Source organism: Erithacus rubecula, assembly GCF_903797595.1.
Source record: "Erithacus rubecula genome assembly, chromosome: 26".
In the NCBI taxonomy this organism is placed as follows: domain Eukaryota; kingdom Metazoa; phylum Chordata; class Aves; order Passeriformes; family Muscicapidae; genus Erithacus; species Erithacus rubecula.
The window spans coordinates 2,729,784-2,754,224 of record NC_136678.1 but is presented as its reverse complement, the minus strand read 5'-3'; the positions used below and the strand labels follow the sequence as shown (position 1 = coordinate 2,754,224).

The following is a 24,441-nucleotide window of genomic DNA, read 5'->3' as shown; positions in this document are numbered from 1 at the left end:
GGAGGTCACTGTGAGCCTGCAGAGAATCGTGCTGAGAGAACAGTTCTCCATGCAGGGCTCAGGCCTCCCTGTCTCAGAGGGTGCAGAGCTCCTGAACAGTGTTTTGCTGGAGGGGTTCACACTTGTGCTGCTGTTTGTGTAAACAGGAAGCTGTGAGAGTTTCTGAGATTTTCATAGAATCACGGAATGGTTTAGGTTGGAATGGACTTTAAAGATCATTAAGTTCTAAAGCCTGAGACAGGCAGGGACAACTTCCACTACACCAGGTTGCTCCAAGCTCTGCCCAGCCTGGCTTTAACCACTTCCAGGAATGGGGCAGCCCTGGCTTCTCTGTCAATCTGTGCCAAGGCCTTACCACCCTCTGAATAAAGAATTTTTTTCTAAATATCTATTCTAATCCTACTCTGTCTGAATTTTGGTTAAGAGTATTAGTAATTTGTAATTGTTATTTTTAGATGTTGTAAACTTTTGCAATAAACATCTTTGTAACATGGGCTTGGAATAGGCTGAAATGAAACGCTGTGGAGTTCTCGAGTGGGTGATGGTGACCTGGCTGGACTAAATCCCTTCTTGGAAGCACTTGCCTGTGCCAGCAGGGCCCTCGCAGAGCACATGGCACGGGATTGTGTCCAGATGGTTCTGGAAAATCTCCAGAGGGACACTCCCCACCCTCTCTGGGCAATCTGTTCCCTACAGGAAACAAATTCTTCCTCACGTTCAGATGGAACTTCTGAGCATCGGTTCCTGCCCGTTCCTCTGGAGCCATGGCTGGGCGCCGGAGCAGAGCCCGGGCCTTGCTCTGGCAGCGAGCACGGCGCGGCGCCGCTCGGCTGCCGGTCCGGTCCGGTCCGGTTGGGGTGCCCGGTCCGGCCCCGTCTCGCGTTCCAGCCCCGCCCGGTTCCCGGGCCCGGCCCCGGCGCTTCCTGCGCCCGCCCCGCCCCGCGGTCACGTGCGCGCTCGCCCGCTCGGGGCTCGGCTGGCTCGGCCTGTGCGGGCGCTCGGGGCCCGGAGCGGCGGCGGGAACGCGGCGGGGCCGGGGGCGCTCGGGCCCGGGGCGGCGGCGGGACGAGACGAGACGGGGCGGGGGGAGCCCGGCCGGGCCGTGAGGGCGCGGCGGAGCCTGGCGGCGGCGGCGGAGCGGCCTGGGGGCTCCCCCCGGCGAGCGCGGGCCGAGCGGGCCGGGCCGGCGGCCGTGGCGGGGCTATGATGAGCCCGCTGCGGGGCTCCGCACCCCCGCGTGTCCCCCAGGCAGATCCGGCCCGCGGCTGAGAACCCCCCACCGGCGGTGAGTGCGCGCGGCGGGGCCCGGCGGGGCGGGCAGGCCCGGGCCCGCCCCTTCCCCCGCGCTGGGGCCGGGGAGGGCCCGGGTGGCGGCGGGGCCGGGCCCGAGCCCGGTAACGGCCCGGCGGCTCCGCTCCCCGCGGCTCCGCTCTCGGCGGCGCCGCTCCCCGCGGCTCCGCTCCCGGCGGCGCCGCTCCCCGCGGCTCCGCTCCCGGCGGTCGGGCCGCGCGGCGGGCGCTGCTCCGGGGGGAGGTTGGGCCCGCCGGCCTTGGCTTTCCCACCGACTGTTTTCACAGTGCCTGGGGAACAGGCCTGGGGACGGGATCGCGATTTGCGCAGGGTCTTCCCGCTTCCTGCGCTCCCCCGATCCTCGCTGTTGTTTTCGTCAGCACAGGGTTTTTTTTAGCCTGGAGAAAAGGCGGCTCGGGAGTGACCTTATCGCTCTCTGCAACTCCCTGAAAGGAGGGTGTAGCCAGGTGGGGGTCGGGCTCCTCTCCCGGGTAACAAACGGCAGGACGAGAGCACGGAGCGTTTAGCCGCGCCAGGGGAGGGTTAGGTTGGACAATAGGAGGAATTTCTTCCCTGGTTACACATTGGAACGGGCTGCAGGGAGGTGGTGGAGTCACCGTCCCTGTAGGTGTTTGAGCAACTGGACGTGGCACTGAGCGCTCTGCTCTGGGTGGCAGGGTGGTGTTTGGTCACAAGCTTGGACTCGATGATGCCAGAGGTCCCTTCCAACCTAGTTGACTCTGTGATTCCTGTTGTGTCCTGGGATTCCTTTAGCTGTTAGAGAGCTGGATAAAGAGCTGTGTGCTTCTCAAATGCAGTAATCCCACTGCACAGCCTCGCTTGGTGATGCCCTTAGGAGCAGCAGTTACAGAGGTTCTCTTCCACATGGTGCTGAGAAAAACACCTGTGATTCTGTTTTTTTGCACAGATAGAGGATCTTGTCCATTGCAACCTGCTGCCCCTCATGAGTTCTCCTCTCCCTTTCCAGGTATGGCCTCACAGCTGCAGGTGTTCTCCCCTCCGTCAGTATCCTCGAGTGCCTTCTGCAGTGCCAAGAAACTGAAAGTGGAGCCGTCTGTCTGGGATGTTTCAGGACAGAGCAGTAGTGACAAGTATTATACCCACAGCAAAAACCTCCCAGCAGCTCAAGGGCAAGCCAGCTCCTCTCATCAGGTAGCCAATTTCAGCATCCCTGCCTACGACCAGAACCTCCTTCTCCCCGCTCCCTCCGTCGAGCACATCGTGGTCACCGCGGCCGACAGCACCGGCAGCAGCGCCACAGCGTCCTTCCAGAGCAGCCAGACCCTCACCCACAGGAGCAACGTTTCTTTGCTGGAACCATACCAAAAATGTGGATTAAAAAGGAAAAGTGAAGAGGTTGACAGCAACGGTAGTGTGCAGATCATTGAGGAACATCCACCTCTCATGCTGCAAAACAGACCTGCGGTGGGTGCTGCGGCCACGACCACCACGGTCACCACGAAAAGCAGCAGCTCCAGTGGGGAGGGGGATTATCAGCTGGTCCAGCATGAGATCCTGTGCTCTATGACCAACAGCTATGAGGTCTTGGAATTCCTGGGACGAGGGACGTTCGGGCAGGTGGCAAAGTGTTGGAAACGTAGCACGAAGGAGATTGTAGCCATCAAAATCCTGAAGAACCACCCGTCGTACGCCCGGCAGGGCCAGATCGAGGTGAGCATCCTGTCTCGCCTGAGCAGTGAGAATGCTGATGAGTACAACTTCGTCCGCTCCTACGAGTGCTTTCAACACAAGAATCATACATGCCTTGTCTTTGAGATGCTGGAACAGAACTTATATGATTTCTTAAAGCAAAACAAGTTCAGTCCGTTGCCCCTGAAATACATCCGGCCCATCCTGCAGCAAGTGGCTACTGCCCTGATGAAGCTGAAGAGTTTGGGTCTGATCCACGCTGATTTGAAGCCAGAGAACATCATGTTGGTGGATCCTGCACGTCAGCCCTACAGAGTGAAGGTGATTGACTTTGGGTCAGCCAGCCACGTGTCCAAGGCCGTGTGCTCCACGTACCTGCAGTCACGGTATTACAGGTAAGCACTGCCCCTGCCCACTGAACTAGGTCAGGCTGATCCTGCTGGGGCTTCCTGCTGCACACACTGAGCTCTTCTGCCTAACCCCAGCTGAAGGGCAGCAGGAAATCATCAGCTCTGCATGTTTCCTGGAGATTTCTTCTGAAAGTTGGATGGGATAATAAATAGAATGTCTGCCTTGCAAGGGTGGCCTAATCTGCAGCCCAGTGCCTTCCTTTCCCCCCCAGATCAGTGCACTAAGTTGATTTTACCCTGTCCACTGGCTTGTGGTAAACTCAGAAGCAGTGTGGGAGTGTTAAGTAGTGCATTTGAGGTTGTCTGCCATGATCTGAAACTAGTCCATTAACCTTGGACATTTAGAAGGGAGAGAAGTCAAGGGGATGCCAATTTCTATTTGCTCTTATTTCTTCTGATTCTTCATCTTTGTCTGAACCCTCTTCATGAGCACATGACTTTCTGTGTCAACCCTGGCTAAGTCATGCTTTCATGGGACCTGGAGAAAGTTTTCCCTTGGAGAAAGGTCTCTGCTTCCCTTAGCAATATGCACAGATATCTTCTACCCTACTCCTGCCCAAGAACTAAAAATAAATTATGGGCAGAAACATTAAAACTCAGAGACTGTGTGTAAAGCAAGCTGTGCTGTTTCTTTCAATTATTCCTCCAGCTTGGCTCTGTTAAGTGTGTATTTGAATTTAAGTAGCAGCAGACTTCAATAAATGGATGCAGAAAGAACTTCTGGCTTCAAAGGGCTGTGAAGAGTCAGTGCTGTGCTGTCAGGGTTGCTTTGGGTGGAATGTGAGCTCACTTGACGCAAAAGTCAGAACTAGTATCTAGTCCTTCCAGCTGGGACCAGACAGGACTGAGACACTCCACCCCACCCTGTGTCTCTGCCCTGTTTGATGTCTTCCCTGACTGCTCACTTCAGTTTTAAAGCCTGGCTTATTGTAGGTTTGCTCTGTTCATCCCTCATGCTCCCTGTGTGCTTGCTCCCTTTGTTTTTCTGTTGTTTTTCCTTTTAACTCCAACACCCAGTACCAGCTTTCCATGACATTCCTTTCATGTGATACAGACTTTTCTTAATCCATTGCTCATGATGTTTGCTCAGCTTGTTGGCACCAATCTTTCCAATTCTAAACTATTGATTGGTATGGGTTTTTTGTAGCATTTTGTATCTGTTTTGTGCCCCACAACTCTAAAAATGTTCACTCTCTAAAATACATCATCAGTTTTGTTATTGCATGGAAAGAGGGTGACCACTGGTCAAGAATCTGCTCTATCTGACCTGCCACACGTGTCAGCAAAGCAGTTTGGGGAGGCCCATGGTGCTCTCCAGTTTCTGGTATCTCAGAAAACAGATTTAGCTGAGGAAAAGCAATGAGGGGTGATAAGAATCTTCCAGGGGCTGCAGGGAGGGAAATTCCTGCTCCATCTGTGTGTGGGGCACTGGATTTCCAGCCCCTTGCAGCTCCCTGGGGTGACTGACTCTGCCAGAAAGGCAAATAACCTGGGATTAGGTGGCGTTGGACTGTCTGCTTGGCTGGAGTGAAGAATGCTGTGATGTGGAAATCTAGTATTTAGTGATCTGTAATTAGTGTAATGGTGATGATTACTAAAATCCATAATCTAGGAATTCACAGAGATGGTGCAGAAACCAGCTTGTTGTGGGAGAACTGGATTGCTTTGCCCATGTTCACATTGAGCATTCAGATGAGTTGAATTTTTTTTTTAATTCTGTGTTTAATGAAAGAGCATAGACCAATTCTTCATATGCTTGTCTGTAAATAAAATAAACTTCTCTGTACTCACTTTTTACCTTTCAGTCCCTGTTACTGACACTTGGGTAACCTCTGCTGTAGAGACCTCTAAACCAGCCACACTCACTGCTCTAAGATGGATTTTCTAATTTATGTACCCTTGAGGAAAAAAATCTTCCTTTATTAATTCCTGTCTGTGCTGCTGGAGGTGATCCTGTCCAGCAGCCCAGCTGGTCAGGGGCTGGCTGTCCTGCTGGCAGTGACACCTTGCTCCAGGTACAGCTGCAGCAGCACTGTCCCCTTGGGATGTCACACTGGGTTTGTCAGGACAGTGCCAGGGCTGAGGCAGGGTCCCTTTCCCACTCAGGAGGGGCAATGTTACTGCTCACACTTAAAGTGTGAGTAGAAGTGCCCATGAAGATTTGTTTGTCTCTGAAGCCCATCATGGAGCAGGAGTAGATCAGCTCTCTGCAGTGAACAGTTCTAGGATGTTTGCAGTAATTCCTCACCTGAAAACAAGAGTGGCATTCTCAGGTGAGGTTGCTTCTTTTCTTGGGGGAGATGAACAATGGAAGGAAACCCTGCAGGAATAAAAAACTCCTGGAATACAAACATGGATCCAGGGGATCTCCCTGCTGTACAGAGTGGGGTTTGCTCATGTCCTGTGTTACATATGAGTGCAGCCATCAGGGAGTTCTACTCAGCTCCCTGCCTCCTGCTGCTGCCTGTGGGCCAGTGTGCAGCACAGACTGCAGAACTGGGCAATTTGGGCTGTGAGAAGGTGGCCCTGAGCTTTGGGGGACTGTAGAGTGCAGGAGTGTCCATTTCTCACCTCTGCTTTGGGCTCCATCACCTGCTTCTGTCCCAGCCATGCTGGCCTGGGGACAGCAGCCCCTGCTGCCAAGTCTGGCTCTGCTAATCCAGCTCTGGGCACTGCATTGCTGCACTTGCACAGGCTCTGTGTTCCCACCATCCCAAAGCACAGGTGTAAACATGGCCTGTTTGGAAATGCTGGGAGGCAGTCTTGCTGTTTTCTGGGGCTGCTGTGAGTCCTTTCTCTTCTGAGAGTGCCTGAGTGTATTTTGTCAGCTTTGGGAGGCAGCATCTGTGCAAAGAGTGTTGTTGATTTTATTTCAAAGGGCTTAAGATGGTAAAATCACTTTAATCTCTGGCAGAGCAGCTATGGAAGTGACCTCTGCCTGCTGTCCTGGTTCAGCTCACATCTCATAAGGCTGCTAATTGCAGTGGTATAAAAGGAGATGAGAGAAATTCTGATTTCCCAGCCCTGTCCTGCAATCAGAACGAAATCAGGTGGCTCATGAGAAGTTCATTTATTTAGTTGCAGGGAATAAAATACAAGACTTCAACTTGCTATCATCATGGTATTGTGATTTTATTGAGGAATACATGAGTCTATTCCATCCTGGAGTTAAAGACCAACAGGCTGCCCCAAATCTCTATTTCCATTGGAATTGGTGGGTTTTTTTTAGCACACTAGAGAAGGATTAGCTCTGCATATTCCACAAGCCATCTATATTTTAATTTGTTTTGCCAGTCCAAATGCAGCATTCCTTATATGACAGGTCTGGGTCCTTTCTGAATCAGAAATTCCTGCATCAGGATAATCAAGAGGGGCAGTACAGATTGCTGTGATATCTCATAAAGTAATGGCAAGGGAGGCTTCTGTGTAAATGTATGAATTATATTTTTTCTACTTGTGAAGTAAGAAATTTCTCTGGTTTGCACTTCTTAGCCTGTAGAAAGTCGTGTCCATTCTAGCATATTTCCTTAAAATATAAATGTTAGCAGGGCAGTCAGCATTCAAATATCAGCTACTGCTCCTATTTGCATAATCATTTTATGTTTTCACATGTGAGAAACCTTTCCAAAGTCAACAACTGCCAGAACAGCCAAACAAGAAGGTAGCAACAGATCAGTGTTGAGTAGAGTGTACCATTAAGTGTTAGCCTGAATGATCTGTTATTCTGATTACTGAAGGTGTATCATGGCTCTGGTTTGGGGGCTCAGACATAATAAAATCTGGATAGTAAAGAATAAATGGGACCTCACAGCAACAGGCAGCTGGTTCAGCTGTTTATCTTCTTTTATAGAATCCCAGACTGGTTTGGGTTGGAAGGGAGCTTAAAGCTCATCTCATCCCACCCCTGCCATGGGCAAGGACACCTTCCACTGTCCCAGGTTGTTCCAAGCTCAATCCAACCTGTCCTGTTCTGGTTTTGTGCTTTCTCAGGTGCCCTGTGCCTGAGCAGCTGGGCTGAATGCTTTTGTTTTGGAGACACCTGTGTAGACACCTAAAACAAAAGGTGTATCTGTGTCACCACAGCACAGAGGGTGATTAAGTGGGGAGTCACTTCTTGCCATGGACAAACAGTTGGGAGGTTGAGCAGTTGAGGAGGGTGAGTGTCAAATTTACTGACACCTGTACATTACACAAGCCCTGGTTTTTAGAATTCTGTAGAGGGCTCAGAGCTGGTTCCAGAGCCTTTTGTAACAACTGAAATATTGTAGTGTAACAGCAGAAATGCCACACAAACCCTGGGGCATGACCAGGAAATGGATAGCCTGGAGTTCAGGGCTTTTCTGTCTTCCTTTGCTCTTGTGTTAGCTATGCATGATGAAGGTCAAGGCTTTTTTATTTCCTGTACTTTCCAGAGTAAATTCCCACACCAGCTCATGTGGGGTTTGCAGCATCTGGGGTTTTGTGCTCTATGCAAATGTAGGAGCAGAATTTCTCCTGCCAGACCAGCCTCTGTTTGTTTCAGAACTCTGTGTAGGTGAAGAGCTGAACTAAAACATCCTTCTGTGTAATGAGTCATCTCCAGACAGAAATCTCCCTGAAATTCCAACCTGTTAGAGAAGCAGACCCTGCTTAGAGTGTGAGGTTTTTTGGTTTTTTTTTTATCACCTCCTCTAGAGGCTGGGCCAGACAGGTACATTTTGCATTAGGTGTGGTTGAGTGCACAGAAACCTGAAACACAACCTCCAGCTGGGCTCTCTGCATCCATTTTAAACTGGAAACTCTCTGAGCAAAGCCTGCATGAAAAGCTGCTGATAGAAACCCAGCAGCTCTCTGAGGAACTCCTTTTCCTGCCTCTGCAGGTGCTCTTCTTTCCCACATGAAGCAGGCAAGCCTCCTGGGGTCTTCTAGAAAAATCTCTGTTTGCCAGAGCTTTTCTTCCCTTCTGTTAGGATAGACTGGACTGGATGGTCTTGAAAGTCTCTCCATAATTCTGTGATGCTGTGTTCTGTCTCAGGGACACCTCACATCCTACCAAGTGTAATTAAAATGATTACTAAAGGAATAACTTTATGCAACTGTGATGTAAAGGCCTCTTAGGAGCTGGGGGGCACTGTAGCAATAAAAGAATCCACTTAAGTGATAAAGATTGGGATCTATTAGGCCACCCAAGGAAACAACTTCTCCTTTAAAATAAATAATTTCTGTTCACACAGATTTACTTGTGCATGGAGGTGCTTTTACCCAGAGTGGTTTATGGGGTAGAAATGCAGCTTTCAGAGTCAGAGGTTTGACTTTGGCCTTTTCTTTGCTTTTCCCTGCCCAGAGCTCCAGAGATCATCCTGGGTTTGCCATTCTGTGAAGCCATTGACATGTGGTCCCTGGGCTGTGTCATAGCTGAGCTGTTTCTGGGCTGGCCTCTGTATCCAGGAGCATCTGAGTATGACCAGGTGAGAGATGTGGGGGATGTGGGATCTTCACATGGAACCACAATTTGCTGTGCTCAAACCCTCCTGAACCCCCCTGTCCTGCAGCAGCTTCCATCAGTGCACATTGCTGCTGGCTGAGCTCATTTTCTCTCTCTGATATTCCCATTGTCTCTGGGCAGGGAGCAGGGAGATCTGTGTGTTTTCACTTGAGCTGAGTGCATGCTGTCCAAAAAAAAGGGGCCAATTTGTGATTAACCCCTGGTTTCCAAACCCAAAAGCTGTTGAAACAGCTCCCTGCCATGGCAGGAGTGAGGTGTGTGTGAAACACCTCTGGAATTTCACCATGAGGGCACTTTTTCCATGTGGGGATAGAGCAAGCCTGTCATCCCTGCCCTGTTAATACCTACAGCAACCCTCAGTTTTTATGCAAAGTGTGAGCCTCAAGCTGTCTTTGGAATCCAAGGGCAAGACTCTGAGAGGCATCTTGAACTAATTAGTCCTTTCTGTGGATACTTGGCATTATTACCTGGCCTAGTCAGTGCCTATAAAAGGACAAAAAGTCTTTGAGAGGGTTTTTTTTTTCAGAGTAGCTTTTCCACTGGGGTTTTTGTGGTGGGATCTCGTTACAGTGCTTGGTATGGTTTTCCTTATGTGATAAAATACATGAAAACTTACTAAGTTTGAAAACTTACTTGTCATATGTCTTCCCAGCACTGTAAATTTCCAAAGGAAACACAGTGGTGCCTTAATGAGCAGAATGAGTTAGAAAGTAGCTGAGGTAGGGTCTGGTGGTTTCCTTGTGCACTGAGTTTTGTGTAATTCTGAGAACTTTATCTGCTGGTGTAGGTGGCTGGGGAGGAGCTGCTTTTTCCATTGCTTAATTAAGACAGGATTTTGCAGCCCTCTGTGATGCAGTGTGACTTCATGGGGTTCATTTTGGTGTCCCCTTGAAGACTGGGGAATGACTTGGCTTTTGTGTTTTCTGAGATTTTGCAGCAGCAGGTGAAAGTTGAGGTGGAACTTGTGAGAGGACCTTTCCAGGAATGAGTTCATGGGCTGGGGTGGGATTTACAATTATTTCTTTAAACACCCTTTGACTGTAAAGCAAAAGTTTTATCCTGTAAAAATAGAACTGCTACCTGAATTCTTGTGTAGGTACAAGAAATACTCACTTGGAGATGCTTGGATCCACCTTGGCTTCATTGAAAAATGAGCCCATAAATTCATGTGATCACAAGCTCTGACAGTGCCCTGTTTTGGCACATTTGGCAAATAAGAAATGCTAGTAAAATTTGGGAAATAAGCAGGAATTTGGGAAATAAGAAATCTTGTAAAGGATATGTAATTGATGCTTTGATCAAGGCATAGTTACCTTAACCCTGTGGAGTTTTTCATGAATTTGATATTTTCTTTCCTTTTAAGCACACCTTTTTATTTTTCTCTCTTTACCAATGTCTTATCAATACTATCACAAGGATTCAGGTGCATCTTCCAAAATTCTGAGCCATTTTTTTAACGTTTCAAAATAAATATATTAAATTTGTTTAAAGATATTTCATTTTGATTTCTTGGTCAGTGAGAGCTTTGCCATGACATTATTCTGAAATTGTGTGCCTAGTGTATTGTGTTGGCAGCCACAGCAATGTTGCTTGGATAATTATGCCTTTAATTATTTATACATACATGATAAATTCTGTGGTATTTTCCCCTTAAAATATGTATTTCTTTCATTGTTAAATGTCTTTAAAACCTACAGTCTGTTGAAATATACATTAGCAAAAAAAATACTTTCATAAAATAAGAGAGATGCATTTAAAACCTAAAATTTTTCTGTGATTGCAGAAGTGGATTTATAAAGATAATCCCTTTAATTGTGCAGTTTTGCATATCTGGGCAGTCTTTCTTTACAGGTAATTTCCTATTAGCTGTGAACAAACCTGGCTGCTAATTACCCCATTAGCTGTGATTTCTTGCTGATGAGAATCCTCACTTTGGTAATTTTCTTTCCTAGATTCGTTATATTTCACAAACTCAAGGCCTTCCAGCAGAGTATCTTCTCAGTGCAGGAACGAAAACAAGCAGGTTTTTTAACAGAGATCCAAATTTGGGATACCCACTGTGGAGGCTCAAGGTTTGTCTTGTCTTTCCCATCCCCTAATTCTCTTTTTATTCACCATTTATTCATGGAGGGTTTGATAAAAATTCCCACCCAGTTGTTGTGTGCTGTGGAAACATTGGGAGGGAGGGTTTGGGGTGTGTGATTGCAGCTCCTGGTGCTGCTCTGACAAAAGCACCAGCAGAGAGTGGGTGTTCCATCATTGAGATAATTGGGTGCCAATTATGGGCTGCTCATTCTCAGGGAAGTGTGTCATCTTGTTGTCATCTCCTGACAAGCCAACCAGTAAAATATGGAGTATTTCATGATGGGTTTGTTAGTTTAACAGGAATCTGGTTATGGGTTGGCAGAGGACAGGGAAGAATGGGATTTAAGCCTGATTTGCCTTTAAAGCTGAGCAGCAAAAAGGAGGGAATTTTGCCTTTCTTCTTTGTAGAAGAGGGATTTAAAATATTTATAGCCTCTTTTCATCCTAAATCAGAAACCTTCAGTAGTTTTGGCTAATGCAGTACCCAAGGAAGCCTTGAGATGAAATCATCCTGTTGTTAGTTGAGCTTTGCAATGAATGATCTTTCCAGCTGGGGGAATGGGATCCCATTGGGATCTTTGGGTTTGAGCTGCTGCTGTGTGGTGTCTGCAAGCAATTCCTTGCTGCTTTTTCCTTATCAGTATGTTATATCTCAGTTTATACTGATGTTTTCTTTTATAGACTCCAGAAGAGCATGAGTTGGAAACAGGAATAAAATCAAAAGAAGCTCGGAAATATATATTCAACTGTTTGGATGATATGGCGCAGGTGTGTGGGGATCCTGGGACACAAACAACTCTTTTTTCACATTTAATTTAGTAACTTCAATTTTTTGGAAATCTCTGAAAATGAGGTTTCTGTGCTGGAGCAGCCAGTCCTCTTCCATTGATGGAGGTTTACTATGGTGCCAATTTGGATCAGAAATCAGGGATGAAAACCAGTCAAAATGTTTATTATGAAGCTGTTTGAAATGTTTTGTGTTTTCTTATGCCTCAGTGTGTTGGACAGGAGTGTGCCCAGCCTGTTCCCAGTATAGTAGAGCAGTAGGAGAGCTGAACCCCTTCAAATGCATTTTATAAGACTTTAGAATTAGTGTAGACAAGAGCTACAGATCATTCTTCTTCTCATTCTCTCTTTAGAGGTAAAATGAAGGGATATCTGAGTGGCTTTTGTGTCATGAAGCCTTAAATCTTAAATGCAAATTTTCTATTGCTTTTGTAGCTGTTACCATCAGGTTCCATCTCTGCAGAGGAGGTGGAATTATTCTGGCTTGCCAGCCCCTTACAGATTCCCCCAAAACATGAGGGCATTTTGCCAGAGAGTGGAGAATGAAACCTGGTTGATCCCTTTGAATAGACCCAGCTCCCTGCTGAGAAGAGAATTCCACGTGCTAGTTTCACTGTCTCTCCTAGAATGAGCAAGGGAAGAGCAGTGTGTTAGCACTGTAACACCTGAAATTAGTCTGGCTAAGAGACAGAAATGCTTAATAAATATTCCTGTGTAATGTGAAGTTATTGAATTGTTAGGCAGCTTGTGTGACCTGCTCCCACTTGATTTTCCAGGTGAATATGTCTACAGACTTAGAAGGGACTGACATGTTGGCAGAGAAGGCTGACCGAAGGGAATACATTGATTTGTTGAAGAAAATGTTGACAATTGATGCAGATAAGAGAATTACTCCACTGAAGACTTTGAACCATTCATTTGTTACAATGGCACATCTGCTGGACTTCCCCCACAGTAACCAGTAAGCTCCCTTGGATGGGTTGTTTTGTTTCAGGATTTGCTGGAATCACAGAGCAGCACTTCCCAGCTTTCTGTCAGTGCTGTTTTCTGCAGCTCCTGGCTGATCTGAAAATAGCAATGGCATGTGTAAGGAATGGAATGTTCATAAGCTTCCTTTTCATGTTTTAGGACATTCTTTGTTGGTTTAAAAGAACCTAAACCTAAAGCACGTGCATAAAGTTGTCACATCTGTGTCCTGTTTTTACAAATCTGATGTTTTCCTTCTGTCATTCTGTTCCAGTGTGAAATCTTGCTTTCAGAACATGGAGATCTGCAAGAGAAGAGTGAACATGTATGATACAGTGAATCAGATCAAGAGCCCTTTCACCACTCACGTTGCTCCTAACACAAGCACAAACCTGACAATGAGCTTTAACAACCAGCTCAACACAGTACACAACCAGGTATAGCATCTGTCACCTGTTTGATCCTCATCAAAGACATGGAGTAGGCTGATTTAGTGCCTGCAGGCCAAAATTTAAACTACTCTCCAAAATTCATAGTCTTGTCTCGAAGTCTAGTTGTCCAAAACTCAGGCCAAGAAGCCTGTTCATGTATTGAAAATTTGTCAGTTCAGCAACATAAGTAAATTTGGTCAATTCATGTTTTTTGTTCTGTGTTGTCTTGAGCTTTTTACCTCAAACATTTTCCAGGTGCTTTCCTCCTAGCTTAACATTGATGGTTCCTGTTGTTTGTTTTACTAACAAAGAGAGGTAAGATTACAAGAGATAAGTGACTTTTTTGTTTATTTTTGTAGGCCAGTGTGTTGGCTTCCAATTCCACTGCTGCTGCTACTCTTTCCCTGGCCAACTCGGACGTCTCCCTGCTCAACTACCAGTCTGCCCTGTACCCATCCTCTGCAGCCCCAGTGGCAGGAGTGGCTCAGCAGAGTGTTTCCTTGCAGCCTGGAACCACCCAGATCTGCACACAGACAGACCCCTTCCAGCAAACCTTCATTGTTTGTCCCCCTGCTTTTCAAAGTAAGCCCAGAAGCCTTCGTGTGATGCTGTGGTTTCAGTCAGTTAAGGCAGGAGAAGTTGTGATTTGCACTAAAGTGAGAAACCCCAGAGCTGAGCAGGGCTCTCAGTGGGTGTCACACGGGGCTCTTGCATCAGATGGAAGTGCAGAACCAGGTCAGACATGTGCAGGCAGCTTGATTCCCTTCCAGGTCGTGCTGGAACAGGTGACAGGATCTTGCCTGCCTGGGTTGCAGGCTCCAGCTGGTTGCTCAACCAGTTTTTCCCCCCAAACTGAACACAGCAGCATTCCACAGAAAGCAGGGAACAGAGGAGCCAGACCTGCCTGAAAATCAGTTTGTCTGGTTTTGTTTGTTATCTCAAGAGCAGATATCTGGTGTTTGAGCCTCAGTTCACAGCCCTGGTGCAGGTTTTTGTTACCAGCATTGTCACAGATTGTGGGTCAGTGAGCTTAGCTGTGTTCATCCTCAGGGTTCTGTGGTCATGCTGATACCTGGGTTATTTTAGTCTGGAGGGTTATTTGTGATCTGGAAACTGGTGGTGTAAGGCTTGAACTTTAAACTTGTCTCAAGCAAGTTGGAATTAGGAGTCTGTGTTACTGTTCCTGAAAACCAGACTCCACAGAGCCAGGCTGGTGGGGGCTGGCTGTCCATCATGGCCCTGCAGGATCCCAGGATGCAGAAGGATTTACTTCAGCTGGTGTTTTACTGGGATTTTGTCAAAGTTTCCTATCCCTTAATCCCACTCTATCCTCTGCCCTTACCTTAGCAGGAATTTGATTTTTGGGAACACATGAAAGAATAATAAAGCAGCTTAGTGATGTGTCTTGTCCTCCACAGCTGGACTTCAGGCAACTACAAAACATTCTGGGTTCCCAGTCAGGATGGAAAATGCTGTCCCAATTGTGCCACAAGCACCTGCAGCACAGCCTCTGCAGATCCAGTCTGGAGTTCTCACACAGGTAAAAAAAACACCCCAAACCCCTCATAGGCTCAACTGCAATTCCAGGAGAGCCTGTCTGAGTGCAGGGGGTTCTCAGGACACTCTGAAAATGTGTCAGGTCACTTCTAAGACAGTATTTTCTTGTTTTGTTTTGTTCTGTTTTTCTGGAATATTTAAATTCTGAGCTATTTTATGTCATGTCCCTCCCTGGTTTTAGGAGTTTGATTTAAAAATGGGAATAAATATATATTTTTCAGCTGCTAAAAACAGGCTGTATTTTTCAGGCATGGACACAGGCAGTGCTGGTCATTTTTGCCTACACTTTAAAATCGTGGCAGGAGAAATCATTGCTGTGAGAGGTGACAACACAGATTACTCCTGCTAAAACTTCATCTTTAAATCAACAAAATTATTTCTGAATCCTTCTCAGCTAGTTACCTTCTTAGTGTGAATTAATGTGTAGCAATGACATATCTCTGAAGTTTGCAGTTTAAGCAACATGCCATACCAAAATTCACAAAGAATTCTAAAAATGCTGTTTTAAATATTAGTAATGTGTCATAAATTAAAACAATTTTAATTTCCAAAAGGTGATCCTTTAATATACAGTAAGTGCCTGGTGATTCACAAGTTTTATTGACTGAAAATTTGTAGTTGCCTTTATAATTAAGTGGATTTTTATTTATTTGCATGGTTTTAGTTTCTGCTGGCATTAACAGGTATTCTGTTAGTTCTACTCTTCAGGCAGTATATTGCATTTACTGACCTTCTTATAGAGGAGTAATTTTTAGTTTGTTCAGTCCCAGTATTTAGGTGGCATTCTGTGATTGCTGGTTTCTTTAGCATTAATGATACAGGTCACAGTATCCAAAAAGCAGAACCCACTTGAAGGCCCACCTGAATCCAAGAGTGCAAATTGTACACCAAGAATCTAATTTTAATTAGACATTTGATGGACTAATACATGTCTGGGTGGTTTCCTCACAGATGACTTTGCTGTTTCCTGACACCAAAGTGTGCCTTCCATGAAATCCCATAGTTTGCCTTTTCTCAAGAGTCCTGTGTGTGGATTTGAGGGTCTGACAGCAAGTGCAGGGTGCAGTCTGTGCCACTTGCCCTATGGGACCCAGTAAAGTGCCATTAGCTGAACTCACTGTGACTTTTGAACTGTGTCATCAAAGAGAGATCCCATCCCCAAATTTTTCCCCAGCTCATTTTGACTTTTGAACTATTTCATCGGAGAGGTCCCATCCCCAAATTCTTCCCCAGCTTGTTTTACCTTTTGAACTGTTTCATCAGAGAGAGATCCCATCCCCAAATTTTTCCCCAACTTGTTTTACCTTTTGAACTGTGTCACTGGGCTGGAGATGGCCAGTTCCTGGTGCTCTCCTCAGGGCTGAAGGTGCCTGTGGAGGAGCTGCAGGGTCTGGGTGTCGGTGTCGGTGCCTCCCTCCCTCCCGGCCCTGCTGCCCCACGCACCGACCTGCTCTGACCTGCCTCAGCTCGTGTGTTTCACTCACTGCCTGATCTACATTGCAGGGAAGCTGTACACCACTAATGGTAGCAACTCTTCATCCTCAAGTAGCCACCATCACGCCGCAGTATGCGGTGCCCTTTACCCTGAACTGCGCAGCCGGCCGGCCGGCGCTGGTCGAACAGACGGCTGCAGTACTGGTAATTGCCTCCCTTGATTGTGTTCACTAACTGAGTTTTTGTTTTAACTTAGACTTGCAGAGGGCATGGAAGCATGTGCCATCTTGTGGCTGTGTTCTTGCTACATCTTAATGTCTTGTTGTTTTCCTCCCCAACATTGCTGAAGCACTGTCTGACTCTGACGTTTAGTGTGGCTCTGTAAAGAATCCAGATCCATTGACTATTACCTTTGCTAGCCTAGTACTGAAAGCTCTTCTAAACTAGACCCTAGAAGAGTTATAATCATTCTTGTTCTTTGCTTACTCTCCTATCTTTGCCTTTTGATTGTGGAATACAAAGGAATCAGCCTTTAGCTTGACTCTGCTACAGGTACCTGGATGGCCAGAATTTGACCTACTTGGCAAGTTAGCTCCATATTTTGTTTGCAACACGTGTAAAGCTGCTTTGTATGGAGAAATGTTTCAGATCATTAAGCACAGGCTAAAATCCCTAATGACAGCAAATCCTTTAATGTATTGCTCTAGCAGTTGATTTCTCTTAACCTCTGTTGAACATTGACAATAATTTTCTGGCCTTTTGTTATTTATAGCCAATCGCACGTAGCTTGCTTCATCCAGATAAAGATTCTGTTCCTCACAGATACTTTTCAGTTGATATGTATTTCTTGGTTGAAATTAAAGGTGAGCTCTAGTATCCAAAATGGCAATAGCTAGCCTTTAGGTCATTTGGAGCAATTAAAAAAAAAAAGGATGGGGGAAGGGAATGAACACACCTTTAAGAAGTGTACGTTTGCAAAATTGTCCTCTTCTGTATTCTGGCACCTGCATCAAAACAACTTTGTAAGTGCCACAGAGAAGTCATTGTAAAACTCCAGAATCAGATCAGTGAAGCTTATGAAAACATTGCAGTGCACTGAAGTGCTGGTATCCTCACATGTCCTTCAAAGCACATTCCATTGTGTGAACCATGTTGTTTCTTGTGGCTTCAAAGTGGTAGTTTGAATGTCATTTTCTTCCGAGAGGGAGGCCTCTGCTCAAGTGGAATTTTGCTCGAGTCATACCTGTCCTGAAATATAAATCCACTCATTTGAGTTCTTGGGAACCAAGTGAGCTGCTCCCTGGTCCTGGGATGGGAAGGCAGGAGAGTGGGGTTCTCCTGGTCACAGCTCTGAGCTAAACAGACCCAGGGGTGCTTCTTCTTTCCTGCTGTTGAATTTTGATTGCTGAAAGGCTGCAATCTGGGCTCCAAAAAACAGCAAGGGGTGACTGTAGCAGAGCTTGGGACACAAGTGAGTTGTTAGTGATATTTTCCAAAGTGATTTGGGCTTTGATTCAACAGGCAAATTCAGTTCTGCTGTGTGTGTGCAGTGGTTCAACTCCCCTGTGCAGCAGTGGGGATCAGAGCTGGCTGTCTCCAGACTCTGAGCCTGCATTCTGAGTTTCTCTGGAGGACTTGACTAGTTCTGTTTGGATTCTGGGAGCCTTTGGCGTGAATTTGCTCACCTTTAGTGCTTCCAACACTTCTCCCTTGCTGCTTCCCCTGAGTTTGCATTAGCCATTTGCTAAGCTTTGCATATTTTTGTCCTTCCTCTGTCAAAACAGTTCGTCGCTTGGAAGGCCCGATTTCTGCCTCTCATTGGGAATTTATATCTTGCTGTATTAAACTCTCTGCTTTGTCTTGTGCAGGTGTTGGCTTTTGGAAAGACGCATGGTGTGACTTTTAACATATTTCTCTTTTTATTTTTCTTTTTATTTTTTTTTTTCAATGTTATTGTTGTTATTATTATTCCGCTTATGTTGGCAGAGGTTTTAGCAGCTCTCTGCTTTGAAGGCTTCTTGTTCCGAACTGGTATTTGTACTAAGTGGATCTGTTACTTGCAGAGATATTGGGTTTGAAACAAAAAGTTTTGCAGTTTAAGCTGTAGGAGAGAAAGCCATATATTATCAAAATCATGGATATATTATGCTGTCAAATTTATTTGGACAGGAACATTGATAATATTAATGAATTTGAATCTGCCTTCGTGTAATGAAATTATCTCTCAGTGTGGCTTTTCTTAAATGTTTCAGCTGTGGTGGGTGAATTTCCACAATAACAGCACCATCTCAGCTCTCTCAATGTGATCCCTGCAAGGCAGAAAAGCAGAAAGGACCAAATTGGTTTCATATTTTGGGACCTTTCAGCAGAGCAGTGGTGTGAGTTTATGTTCAGAAAGAGTCCCAAGCACTGCTGCTGCACCTGGCAGTGCAATACCTGGCTGCATGTGCAGCATGATAAAAACACTGATTTCTCCAGGTGACAGCAGTGGTAGAAGAGATTAGCAAAATGTTGGGGAAGCTCATCCCTCTGGTTTTCTTGTGCTTGGGAACACGAGCAAGGATGAGCTGTACCTCTGCAAGCTAACAATCCAGCCCAGTGCATTTATTGCTTGGACAAATCTCTGGTGCCCCTGCAGGAGCTGAAGCCTAGTGAGCCTCGTGTCTGTGTTTGTTGTTTTGCAGCAGGCCTGGCCGGGGGGAACCCAGCAGATCCTGCTCCCTTCCACCTGGCAGCAGCTCCCAGGGGTTGCTTTGCACAACTCAGTCCAGCCAGCAGCCGTGATCCCCGAGACCATCGGCAGCAGCCAGCAGCTGGCTGACTGGAGGTAGGGATTGCAGGGCTCCAGCCACCTGCCAAGTGGGGATGCATCCATCACAATGCCCCCCTTCCCTTCAGGGGCTCGCTGCAGCTCCTGGTTGCTGCACTGGAGTCATGGGGTTTGGGTCTCTTTGTTTGTTCTGTGCTCCAGGAATGCACATTCCCATGGAAATCAGTACAGCACTCTCATGCAACAGCCATCTCTGCTGACCAACCACGTGACGTTGGCCACAGCACAGCCTCTGAATGTTGGGGTTGCTCATGTTGTGAGGCAGCAGCAGAGCAGCAATGTGCCAGCAAAGAAGAACAAGCAGCCAGCACCGAGCACAGCCAAGTAAGGATTCCATTGCTTCCTTTCCCAGTCCTAGAAAAGCCAAGGGTTTGTTTGTGGAGGTTGCCTCTATGGTGGGAAAAACACATCTGATCACAGAGGCAATGAGGGTATAACTTTATATTGTGCTAGAGTTGCATTTAAAGATGTCTTGGAAAAAGCTTTTGTGCTGTAGCCACTGATTTAAATTATACTAATTTCAGGGAGTGCAAGGACATGGTTGACCAAATGCTTTACTGTCCTGGTCAGAGGGTTTTTACCCTCCTGGGTTGTTGGTGCCATAGCAATGCAGGTGACAGAATTGTTGAATGAGGGGTGGCAGTTCTTGGCAGTGATCAGGTGGATCAGTCCCATTCAGAGCATCCCTGAGTGCCTTTGCCTGTGTCTGTGTCACTTTTCTGTTTGAGTGTCTGCACTGAGGTTCTGTTTATGTATGTTTGTGCTTGTATATTTGTCTGAGCCTCTGACCTGGAGCTGAATCCTGCTGTGCTTTTCCTGCAGGCCCAGCTCATCTCTGGAGCCTGTGCCCACCCAGGTGTACTCTGTGATTGGGAGCAGCCCCCTGCGCTCCAGCTCCTCCTCCTCCAACGTGCTGGTCCCTGTGCAGGAGCAGCACCAGCCCATCGTGATCCCTGACACTCCCAGCCCCCCTGTCAGTGTCATCACCATCCGCAGTGACACTGACGAGGAGGAGGACAGCAAGTACAAACCTGCCAGGTGGGATTTCATTTAGCCTGTGCTGGGCTCAGCTCATGCACCAGGGAGAGTGGGGAACATCACGTGTGAGCCCTGAAGACTCAGAAGAACTGCATCAGAATATTCCCCGTCACATCTCTGTGGTGTTGTGCCAGTAGTTAATCTGAGTTTGATCTGACAAGGAGGGAGGGTGTGGGACCCTAGAGGGAGACCTGTAATCTGGTGGGCAAAGCTGGAATGTTTAGAATGTTTCCCATTTGCATTTTGTCTTTTTTTCCCCCTGCAGTTTGGGTATGAAGCAGAGATCCAACGTCATCAGCTACGTCACCGTTAACGACTCCCCTGACTCAGACTCGTCCCTGAGCAGCCCCTATGCCCCAGACCCCCTGTCCTCACTCAGGAGCACTGGGGGGGCTCTGGAGCTGCCCAGCAGAGCTGCTGCTGACAGCTCCAGCTCCCGCACCATCATCGTCCCCCCCCTGAAAATGCAGCTCAACGACTGCATTGTGGCCACCCAGGCTTCAGGTGGGTATCTCAGTGTGCTTTCCTATCCCTGTGACACATTCATCCTCACAGTTTTGGGTGTTCCACAATGGCTTTTTCTCACTTTAGGTTTCACAGCTGCTGTTGTGAAAGCCTTGGTCTGTTTTTATACTCACTGATAGATTTACCTTTCATTTACACTTGGCTGCGTTTAGGAAGATCTGTAAACATTCCCGATGGTTTCTTAGTCACATTTAAAATCATAATTAAAGCAAAGTCTCTATGACAGAAACATTCAGTTTGGTACCCAGAGCTGGTTACCAGCATGGGAAGGGGAGGAGTTGACTAAGCTTGTGCCATTTCCAGGCATCCTGAGCAGCAGCAGCAGCAGCAAGACCAAGCCAGTGGCCTCGGTGAGCGGGCAGGCGTCGGGCTGCTGCATCACCCCCACGGGCTACCGCTCGCACCGCGGGGCCACCAACGGCGTGCAGCCCCTCAACCTCAGCCAGGTGAGCCTGCCTGCCTCTGCTGGGGGGCTCAGAGCTGCTGCACAAACCTGGGAGGCAGGGAGGAAGGCTGGCTTGCAAGAGGATCAGTAATTGCAAGTGCTGATACTTTGGAGCTGGGGTGGTGCAGGGTAGGAGACACTGTGGGGGGTGCAGGGAGGTTTCTCAAAGGATTTGTGCCTGTACCAGAGGGCAGGAGAAGGGACTGTGGTTGTGTCTGTGTTTCTGTGTGCTCCTTGTCACACTTGACTTACAGCAAGTCCTTCTTGCCTCTCAGGAGGGTGACACCAAGATCCAGCTGTTGAGTTAGAGTAACTTTGAAGGCACAGTATGAGGAAATTCTTTAGTTCTTTACCTTCCTCTAGACCTCACAGAGTTCCAACCAGTAGATTTAAGACTGGACTTTATCACATTAACAATTGGCACCAAATGTCTTTGAATGTTTCAAGTCAAAGATGGGTGTCACTTCATGTCAGGGCTTTGGGTCACACTGCAGCAGCCTCTCAGAGGAGAGGGAGTGTTGTTACCCCTGCAGTTCACTTCTGCCATGGGCACCAGATGGGTTTTGTGGTACTAAAATGGGGCAGCCCTGCTGTCACCCTCCCAAGGTGCAGAGGAATGGATGTGTGAGGAGTTCTGGGGCTGGGTCAGATCTAGGGCCTGCCTGCACTTGTCCAGCTGTGTTGCCTGAAGGGCAGTTTTGCCCCATTGTATAGGAAAAGTGTAACCTTTGTCCCTGTGAAAGTGCACAGATCTGCTCAGATCTGCGGGAGGGTGTCACTAGGGAGGATCTGGGTGTGTCAGCAGGGATGGAGGTGTCCATCAGTGTGCTCTGGCTGCCCCTTGCTCACCTGAGCACCACCACTAACCTCATTTACTCCCTCCCCTTGCAGAACCAGCAAACCACAGTGCTGGCCTCCCAGGAGAGAAGCAGCAACGCTGTCCCCCGCCGGCAGCAAGCTTACGTGGCCCCCCTCACATCAACGATTTCTCAGGCTCCTTACACGTTCCAGCACAGCAGCCCAGTGCATCCCCACCTGGCAGCAGCCACGGCCAGTGCCCACCTGTCCAGCCAGCCCCACATGTACACTTATGCCCCCAGCAGTGCTGCCACTCTGGGCTCCACCACGTCCATCGCCCACCTGTTCTCCCCTCAGGGCTCCTCCCGGCACAGCACCTACGCTGCCCACCCCAGCACCCTGGTGCACCAGGTCCCTGTCAGCGTGGGGCCCAGCCTGCTGACATCTGCCAACGTCCCCCCTGCCCAGTACCAACACCAGTTTGCTCCCCAGTCCTATATTGGTGCTTCCAGAGGATCTGCTATTTACACTGGATACCCGCTGAGCCCCACCAAGATCAACCAGTACTCCTACTTGTAGTTGCAGTGAAGCACTGTCCTGTGATGGGCCTGGGAGGTTGGAGGAGGATTTCAGGTGAACCTTTGCCTGGGAATGACTGCCTGGTTCGTGTTTCTCCCTGATCTGGTTGTATGTTGTTCCCAAATGTCTCTGGTGAGTTTGGTCACTAACTGAGCAGCATGCTTTGTTACCTGTACGAGGGTCACTAATTAAGTTTTTAAAATTTTACTTACTTTTTATAGATGCTTTTAAAAAATTCATGGTCACATTTATTTAAAATTGTTCTGTTGTGCTAATCAAAAGGGGTGTCAAATCAGTGTCTCAGAAGACAGATCCTGATGTCTTTTTTTAACTTGTGTAACTTAAACAAAAAAAGATTTGCAGATTCTATTTTAGCAGCTTGCACAAATCCACGTTGCCACTAAAAATGTAGTGCATGTTTATCTCATTATGTTGCTGGGGCAGTTTCAAAATCAGATTTACTATTTTAACATCTGTTCTCTAATTCACTTTGTCTTTAACAAATTGCTGGTTCTGCAAAAGCCATTACATCTCCATGTATGTTTCTGTCAAAGGTGTTTTGTTTACTCCTCTGCTTTGTTCAAGGACTGGTAGAGGCAGCTGCCTTATGCCAGCAGCACCATACAATTCAGGAGTCCTGTAAACCCTGGAGTCTGCTTTGTTTTCTCCAAAAGTTCTCCATGACCCAGCTGAATTTTTGTTGTGTTCGTTGCAGAATTCTTCTAAGTGGTTCAAACTGTATTCAGGATCTCACTGTGTGACAGAGCTCAGCAGCTCTGTCAGGATGGTGGTGTTGTCTCCAGTTGAGAGTGAATAATGCAGCATTGCTCTAAAATTTGGTTTCTGCAGCTTGTTAGATGCTGGCCCTATAATGGAGCTGGATTCCTTCACAGAAGCACAGGGCTTTGCTTTGTTCTGTTTTTCTTAATATTTTTTTGCCTCACGTGATTCATTTAGGAGGGAGATGAATTTGAAATACAATGAAACATCACTGTATTGATGTGTACAGCTTTTTATACTCCTGTGAGCGTATCCTCCTGGATATGTCAGCAGCTACTCTAAAGCGCTCTTAATAAGACTTGTAAACAGTACGTGCATGTAGGAATTGCAACCAAAAAAAAAAAAAAAAAAGAAAAGACAAAAAAAAACAGAAAGAGAAAGAAAAAAAGGAAAAAAAAAAATCCAGATTTTAAAGTTTATTACTGAATTTAAAACTATTTTAGAAGTTTTGTATTGGTGGTGTTTTAATATTTTACAGAAAATGAAATATGTACATATTGATTAGAAAAATATAACAAGCAAAACTTCCTGCTAACCCCAAATGTTCTGTCTTTGTAATCAAAATGTGTAGTGATTATACTTGAACTCTGTACTTAGTGTTTGTCTAATTCTTAAACGTTCCTGGGGATGGAAGTGTTGTATCCTTTGTATTTAAACCAAAATGAATTGATTCATGTTGGAATGTATGTGATATAATGCAATGGTTAGAGCTCATCACTGTAGCACTGAGAGAGGAGTAGAGCTTCACAAGAGGAAAGGATACCTTGGATTTGTTTTGCACAGGTATGTGTGATGAAGAGTTGTTTGGTGTGTCCCCTTATTGTAGTGCCTTAAATGATGATGTAGTGTGACTAGAGTTTACAGTGAGCTTGCCTTACGAGGGACCAGCAAGCCCCCCGTCGAATTGAAGCAATTCACCCACCCAGCTTTCCCCAGCCAGAGCAGCAGGATGGTGCAGAGCCTCTCCCTGTCACCGCGCTCAGCCCGGCTCCCTTCTTGTTCCCAGTGAAGAGATGTCCCCTTGAAGCTTCCCCTTCAAATGGCACATGTACTGTTAGTGTCTGTCAGTGCATTTCGGATAGGGTAGTGCTGGGAATGCATTGGAATGTTTAGTCTAATATTGCAGAAGTGATTAAATACGTGCAATCACTTTTATTAGGTTTAGTGTAGCGTTACCTTCCCCCACAGGAATAGCAGACGTGTCGTGTAAAATATTGCTAGCTTGGTGATAGAATATTTATACCAAAGAGAGCCTGCTGTAAAGCACATAATACCATTAAAAAGTTTTATAATGCTACTGCTAGTGTGGAGTTGTTGGGAAGGTCTGTCAG

The 24,441-nt window shown here is 46.9% G+C and overlaps 1 protein-coding gene across 4 annotated transcripts; it reads left to right on the top strand.

Moving 5' to 3' along the window:
* The first annotated feature begins 1,145 nt into the window (after window positions 1-1,145).
* HIPK1 (homeodomain interacting protein kinase 1) lies at window positions 1,146-23,484 on the top strand. 4 transcript variants are annotated; one of them, XM_079326967.1, is made up of 16 exons: window positions 1,146-1,285; window positions 2,279-3,356; window positions 8,695-8,818; window positions 10,809-10,928; window positions 11,623-11,709; window positions 12,504-12,688; window positions 12,968-13,130; window positions 13,484-13,706; window positions 14,543-14,664; window positions 16,185-16,319; window positions 18,803-18,942; window positions 19,087-19,269; window positions 19,768-19,983; window positions 20,249-20,487; window positions 20,812-20,954; window positions 21,845-23,484. In XM_079326967.1, exons 2-16 carry the CDS (start codon window positions 2,281-2,283, stop codon window positions 22,328-22,330), a joined length of 3,642 nt encoding a protein of 1,213 aa, XP_079183093.1. In that variant the 5' UTR covers window positions 1,146-1,285; window positions 2,279-2,280; the 3' UTR covers window positions 22,331-23,484. The 4 variants fall into 4 exon arrangements, with proteins under 4 accessions (XP_079183093.1, XP_079183092.1, XP_079183094.1 ...); XM_079326966.1 differs by having other exon boundaries at window positions 18,800-18,942; XM_079326968.1 differs by having other exon boundaries at window positions 18,800-18,942; window positions 20,249-20,491; window positions 20,822-20,954; window positions 21,845-22,470.
* The last annotated feature ends 957 nt before the right edge of the window (window positions 23,485-24,441 follow it).